We start from the raw sequence: 7,540 nt of genomic DNA on the forward strand, positions 1-7,540 counted from the left end.
ATGGACGGCGGTCGACGCGTCGCAGCTCTGGCAGGTAAACAAATCTCTATTTTTCCTGGAAAAATCTGGAAGCACTGTGGCAAAAATAAGTCAAATTAATACCAAAAATTGGAGCTTTAAATAAACGTAAAATGTACAATTATTTTTGGTTTTCATAATGATAAAAAATGTACAATAAATAGATACGTATATATAAATAACAAGTTACACAAATATATTAAATAGGAATATATATTTCTAAAGAATTTACACGATTAAAATATAAACAAATTCATATAAAATACCAAAGAAAATGAGATATTATTAAATAATTACAATATTGTATTGTTGATTTACTTAAAAAAAAAAAAAAAATCAAAAATACTGTTAGATTTTTATTTTTTTTGGCGCCAAATTTACCAAACTAAACAAAAATGGAATGTATGATTAAAAAAAAAAACTTTCCTCATGTTGAAAATGGGGGAGGGGGATGTTTTCACCTGTGTTGGAGGAAGTTCTGAGCTTTACCTGAACCTGTACTCCTGTACACGAGAGCCGGGGGTCACCGGGGGTCACCAGGGGTCACCGGGGGTCGAGGGCCCCTCATTAATCAGTGCAGTCGCCACTCAGCCCTCCACAGTGGTCACACTTCTTCACTTGTTAAATGTTTTACATATATAATAATACAATGTTAAAACAATCTCTCAAAGTTTTTTATTTAAATAAATAAAACATTTAGAAAATTAATCATACTTAACTTACTTTGAATAAATTATTTAATACACAAAATAAGGAGAGAGAAAAATACAAATGTAATAAATAGTAAAGAGCAGTTTAAAAAAATTCTGAACTATTTCAGAATCCCCTAAAAAAAGTTTAAAAGAGGTAAAAAAGTTCAATATTTTGTTTAAAGTAGTGTAAACGGCTTTAAAAATGTTTCAGTATGATTGTCTGTACTCTTCAAAGACTCCATAGATATTCTTTTAAATTACTTACTTTGAAGGAATTACTTGTAATGTTTTTTACAATTTTATATATTATCTAAAAATTATTAAAAAAAATATTATATATATTATAGATATTTTTTCATATTTTTAGAATTATACGAATCATTTTTAAGTATTTCAAATAAAAAATTTTTTTTTTACAATTGATTATATTTGTGTATAATTGCGTCTGCAGCAGCGCTAGCATGCTGCTGCTGCGTTCAGGGTCTGGTGGTGGACGTGGTGCCGCGGCGCCCCCTGCTGCTCCTTGGCGAGCGCCGCCGCCTCGTGTGCGCCGCCCGGGACTGCCCCTCCCCCCCCCACGTGGCCTGGACCAGCCCCGGCGACCGCTCGCTGGAGGCCACCGTCACCGCCGAGGGCGCCGGCGCCACCGTCACCTTTGACCCCGTCACCACCGACCACGAGGGGGCGCTGCAGTGTCAGGTCGTCTGCGGCGAGGAAAGCAAACACGTGACGGTGCGCGTGCGAGTGTACGGTGAGTTCACGCTGCCACACGGCAAACCAGCCGGAGGAACCACTTTGATCTGTCAAAAACAAGTTTGGAAAACCACGAATCTAAAAATATATAAAAGTGTCAACAGTCTAGGAAAGTATCAATATTTTGAAAGGCAAATTGCAGACTTCCTGTTGGATTTCGGTCATTTTTAGGTCTTGATGAAATGAACAATTGAGTTTTGCTTTGATCTCCCTGTGACGTTCCTACAGGCCGTGGTCGCTGTTTTAGTGTTTACAGGTGGCGCTAGAGAGCACCTTCTGGTACTCTGGGGGTTAATTTTTACTTTTCCTTAATTTATTGGCCAGTCTTGATGAGTCTGACACATTTGGTGATTGTTTCAGTGAGTTGAGTGGCTCAGATTTGGGCTCAAAGAGACAAAAGATGAAGGAAGAATCAAAGCTGCAAATCAAAGCTGCAAATCAAAGCTGCAAATCAAAGCTGCAAATCAAAGCTGCAAATCAAAGCTGCAAATCAAAGCTGCAAATCAAAGCTTCAAGCTCTCAATGACGTAGCTCCCGGGATCATTCGGGTACTTAAACTCCTCCACCCCGATGAGGTCGCAGTTGAAGACGGAGTCAGTTGAAAGTAATTTAAAATTCAATTTTAATGACTAAATAAAGTTGAAACTGATTTAAAATTCTATTTTAACGACTAAATAAAGTTGAAAGTAATTTAAAATTCTATTTTAACAACTAAATAAAGTTGAAAGTAATTTAAAATTCTATTTTAATGACTAAATAAAGTTGAAAGTAATTTAAAATGATATTTTAACGACTAAATCAAGTTGAAACCGATTTAAAATTCTATTTTAACGACTAAATAAAGTTGAAAGTAATTTAAAATTCTATTTTAATGACTAAATAAAGTTGAAAGTAATTTAAAATTCAATTTTAACGACTAAATAAAGTTGAAAGTTATTTAAAATTCAATTTTAATGACTAAATAAAGTTGAAAGTAATTTGATTGTTTGGTAAATGAGATCAAAATGTCTGTAAACGACATTTAAAGTCACAAACGAAGGAATGAATGAACTTGCCTTACCCCCCTCCCCCCCACAGCCTTACCGTCCCCCCCGGTGGTCTCAGGTCAGGACCTCCTCCGATGGGGGTCCGAGGCGGTCCTGACTTGTGAGGTTCCCGGGATCTACCCTGAAGACCGCCTCCTCCTGACCTGGGTCCGAGAGGACCGGGTCCTGCAGACCGGACCCCCGGACTCTCCAGAACCCGGGTCCCGGTACCGGTTCACGCCGTCTCCGGAGGACTCGGGGGCCAACGTGACCTGCAGAGCCGGACTGGACCTGCAGGACCAGCAAAGCGACTTGCCCCTCTTCAACTGGACCTCGGAGACCACCATCACCCTCCACCCTCTCTGTGAGTCCTGTTACCATGACGACAGTTAGTCTCCTTGTCCTCCTGTTACCATGGTGACAGTTAGTCTCCTTGTCCTCCTGTTACTATGGTGACAGTTAGTCTCCTTGTCCTCCTGTTACCATGGTGACAGTTAGTCTCCTTGTCCTCCTGTTACCATGGCGACAGTTAGTCCCCTTGTCCTCCTGTTACCATGGTAACAGTTAGTCCCCTGGTCCTCCTGTTTCCATGACGACAGTTAGTCCCCTTGTCCTCCTGTTACCATGGTGACAGTTAGTCCCCTGGTCCTCCTGTTACCATGGTGACAGTTAGTCCCCTGGTCCTCCTGTTACCATGGCGACAGCTAGTCCCCTGGTCCTCCTGTTCCCATGGCGACAGTTAGTCCCCTTGTCCTCCTGTTACCATGGCAACAGTTAGTCTCCTTGTCCTCCTGTTACCATGGCAACAGTCACCGTGAATTTTGTGTTTCTTTTTCTACCGTGTATTGTTATATGGTTTAGTTTATGTGTGTGTGCGTGTGCGTGTGTGTGCGTGTGTGTGTGTAGCTCCGCCCACCGGCTCCACCCTGCAGCTCCTCCCTGGCTCTGACGTGTTGGAGGGAGATCGCGTGACCTTCAGCTGTCAATCACGTGGAGCTCCGCCCCCCACACTGGTCCTGAGGAGGGAGGGGGCGGAGCTTCAGAGAACTGACCCCGCCTCCTCCTCGTCCTCGTCCTCCTCCTCCTCCTCCTCTCTCACCTTCCTCATCTCCTCAGTGGCCTTGGAAGACTCCGCCCACTACACCTGTGCAGCAGCCAATGAGCTGGGGTTTCAGGTTGTCTCACAGTCCCTCGTGGTCAGAGGTACGATTCTCACAGTCCCTGTGAACCGCGGGAATCCCGATGTAACTGTAACTTAAAGAACTCTGAAAGTAGCTAAAACCGTAGTTAAACCAATGTGAAAGTTTAAAAAATAACAACCTTGCAAACAAATGTAAAACTGTTGAAAATGACGTGAAAGTTTAAAAAAAAGAGTCAAGTTTTATAGTTTTAGACTCGCTTGTAAAGTTTTTACATTGATTCTGACAGTTTTAGCCATTTTTAAGCGAGCTCACCTCCGTAACCCTGGTAACCGTGAGGCCCCGCCCCCCCCAGCCCACCCCCTCCAGGTGGACGCCTCCCCGCAGCTGGCGTCGGATCGCGGCTCGGCTGTGGTCCTAGTGTGTCGAGCCTCGGGCTGCCCGGAACCCCCGGACCTGGTCTGGGCCCGGACAGACTGGGACCAGGACTCCCAGGACCAGAAGTCCCAGGACCAGAACTCCCGGAACCAGGATGGCCGGATCACGCTGCGCCTGCAGGACCTGACCCTGGACCAGCAGGGGGCGTACGCCTGCCGGGCGCGATGTGGCGGAGTGGTCCGGGAGAAACTGGTCCAGGTCTACGTCTACTGTGAGCTCACACACACACACACACACACACACACACACACACACACACACACACACAGACACAAACACGTCTCCTGGAATCTTAAGTGGGGCTGTTAAGTTATTTTAGGGGGTTTACACACACACACACACACACACACACTTGCACACACGTACACACACACACACATACTTGCGCGCACACACACACACACACACACACACACAGGGTCATTTCCTGTTCAGGGTTTCATTCTGAAGAAGCTTCCTGACCTTTGACCTCTGGGTATTTTTCCGCCGAGTCATCGCAGGCCGTCAGAAACAGGAAGTGCCGAGTCATCAGCACAAAACAGGCTAACCCCTAGCACGCTAAAGGCCGTGTGGTTTCATGGAGAAGAGAGTTAGCTTTGAGGCCAGCATTAGCTTTACGGCTAACCAGCTACTAAATCAGTGTGTTAGCATCAGTCTGTTAGCATTAAGCTGACCTTTTGTATTGAGCTCACCATTAGCATTTGGTAGCACCTATTAACAACAGTCTGTTAGCATTAATCTAACGATTAAAATCAGTCTGTTAGCTTCAAGCCCACCATTAGCATCCGCCTGTTATAGCATCAAGCTAACGATTAACATCAGTCTGTTATAGCATCAAGCTAACCATTAGCATCAGCCTGTTATAGCATCAAGCTAACCATTACCATCAGTCTGTCATAGCATCCAGCTAACGATTAACATCAGCCTGTTATAGCATCAAGCTAACCATTAGAATCAGCCTGTCATAGCATCAAGCTAACGATTAACATCAGTCTGTTATAGCATCAAGCTAACCATTAGCATCAGCCTGTTATAGCATCAAGCTAACCATTAGCATCAGCCTGTTATAGCATTAAACTAACACCAGCCCCCCCCACCCAGCCTTCCCATGGGACCCTGTCCTGTCGGGTCCAGTCCCCAGCCCAGTCCTGGTGGGTCGGGAGGCGGAGCTCCGCTGTGATGTCATCGACGTCTTCTCGTCCAATCAGGCGAGCGTCCGCTGGCTGCGGGGCGACCAGGTCCTACTCTCTGAGACATTCTGGTTCTCCGGTTCGATGCGGAACCTGTCACTGGTCCTCAGGTACCAGGTGGACCAGGTAGACTTGGACCTTGACCGGGACCTGGTTCTGACCTGCAGTGCCGAAGTCCTGGACCAGAACGGAGACGTTTGGAGGATCAGAGAGACCAGAATCCACCTGGACCTTCAGTGTGAGTTTCAATGTGTAACGTTGTGTGTGTGTTATTTTGTGTCTTTTATTTTGTGTATAATGTAATGTGTGTGTGTGTGTGTGTGTGTGTGTGTGTGTGTGTGTGTGTGTGTGTGTGTGTGTGTGTGTGTGTGTGTGTGTGTGTGTGTGTGTGTGTGTGTGTGTGTGTGTGTCTGTGTGTGTGTGTGTGTGTGTGTGTGTGTAGCTCCGCCCACCGGCTCCACCCTGCAGCTCCTCCCTGGCTCTGATGTGTTGGAGGGAGATCACGTGACCTTCAGCTGTCAATCACGTGGAGCTCCGCCCCCCACACTGGTTCTGAGGAGGGAGGGGGAGGAGCTTCAGAGAACTGACCCCGCCTCCTCCTCCTCCTCCTCCTCCTCCTCTCTCACGTTCATCATCTCCTCAGTCGCCCTCGAAGACTCCGCCCACTACACCTGTCAAGCAGCCAATCAGCACGGATCCAAGATGGAAGCCGTGAGCCTGAGGGTCAGAGGTCAGAGCTTGCTGGATGCTAACATGCCGACAGTGCTAACTCAAGCTAATAGAGCTTACTGAAGCTACATGCTAACAGAGCAAAATGGAACTACATGCTAACAGTGCGAAACTTTAGCTAACAGTAACATCAGTTTGAACCTTTTAGCATTAGCCATTAGTATCATTCTCAGCTATTAGCATTATTTTCAGTCTTTTCAGCTATTAGCATTATTTTCAGTTCAGGGCATTTCAGCAATTAGCATTAGCTATTAGCATTATTTTCAGTTCAAGGCATTTCAGCTGTTAGCATTAGCTATTAGCAGTCTTTTCAGCTATCAGCATTATTTCCAGCTAATGTTTCCTTGCAGCTCCTCCACGGAACACGACTGTTACAGTTGTGCCGTCGGACGTCGTCCCGTCGGGTCTCAACGTGACGGTTCGCTGCCGCAGCGTGAGTTCACCACCGGCTACCGTCACGCTCACGCGGCTCGCTGACGGAACGCAGCGTCTCTCCGATGAAGGCGACTTCTTCCTGGTCGCTGTGAGTGACAGAGATTCGGGGCTGTACCGTGTCAACGCTAGCAACCAGCTCGGCTTCCAGGTTCAAGTCTTCAAGCTAAAGGTTACAGGTTGGTTGAGTTTTGCTAGTGGCTAACAGCATGCTAACAGGTAATTCTGACAGATAATGTCAAGAAATAACAGATAACAGGTAATACCTAGCAGATGATGCTAACAGGTAATACCTAGCAGATGATGCTAACAGGTAATACCTAACAGATGATGCTAACAGGTAATACCTAGCAAATGATAGGAACAGAAAATGCTAAAAGATACAAAATATTGCTAACAGGCTAAAGCTTACTGAGAGCTCCAAACTAATGTTAGCAGCTAGTGCTACTAACTGTCAACTACTGCCCAAACCAAAGCTAACAGCTACATCTTCATGCTAAGAGCTAATGTGAACTCTTGTTCCCCTTCAGGTCCTGGTCCTGGTCCCAGTCCAGTTCTTCTTGTAGTCCCAGCCGTGTGCTCGCTAGCTGTCTTGTTAGCGGCCGTGCTAATCGTGGAATACCTCAGGAGAGCCAGGAAGAAAGGCTTCTACCAGCTAGCTCCGCAAGCTAGCTCCAGCTAGCATGAGGCTAGCTCATCCTCAAACTGTGACTGCAGGCATCGTTAGCATGTGGATACAACATGTTAGCATGTGGCTATAACAGGTTAGCATGTGGCTACAACCGGTGAATGAACTACAATAGTGTTAGCACACACTAACATGTGGCTATATTAACGTGTTGCTACAATATTGTAGCCACATGCTAACACATATTGGCACGTTGACGTCACACATTATTATGTCACTACAACATGCTAATATGTAGCTGTGGCACCTGCTAGCTGCTAGCGTGCTGCTACATGTATAGTCGCTGAAGGATTTATGTATAAAGTTGTGTTCAATGGCTGTTAGTAAAAAAGAGATTTGATGGAACAAAAGCGTTGTTGTTGATGTGTGTGTGTGTGTGTGTGTGTGTGTGTGTGTGTGTGTGTGTGTGTGTGTGTGAGAGAGAGAGAGAGGATTC

General features: G+C 45.7%; 1 protein-coding gene across 1 annotated transcript; it reads left to right on the top strand.

Moving 5' to 3' along the window:
* On the top strand, positions 1-7,098 carry vcam1b (vascular cell adhesion molecule 1b; the record flags this gene model as incomplete). Its single annotated transcript, XM_080506365.1, has 10 exons — positions 1-34; positions 1,162-1,461; positions 2,541-2,852; positions 3,395-3,524; positions 3,576-3,691; positions 3,983-4,276; positions 5,167-5,493; positions 5,698-5,985; positions 6,335-6,595; positions 6,947-7,098. 10 exons carry the CDS (start codon positions 1-3, stop codon positions 7,096-7,098), a joined length of 2,214 nt encoding a protein of 737 aa, XP_080362491.1.
* Positions 7,099-7,540: the final 442 nt, after the last annotated feature.

This window comes from Blennius ocellaris (genome assembly GCF_963422515.1).
Source record: "Blennius ocellaris genome assembly, chromosome: 12".
Classification (NCBI taxonomy): domain Eukaryota; kingdom Metazoa; phylum Chordata; class Actinopteri; order Blenniiformes; family Blenniidae; genus Blennius; species Blennius ocellaris.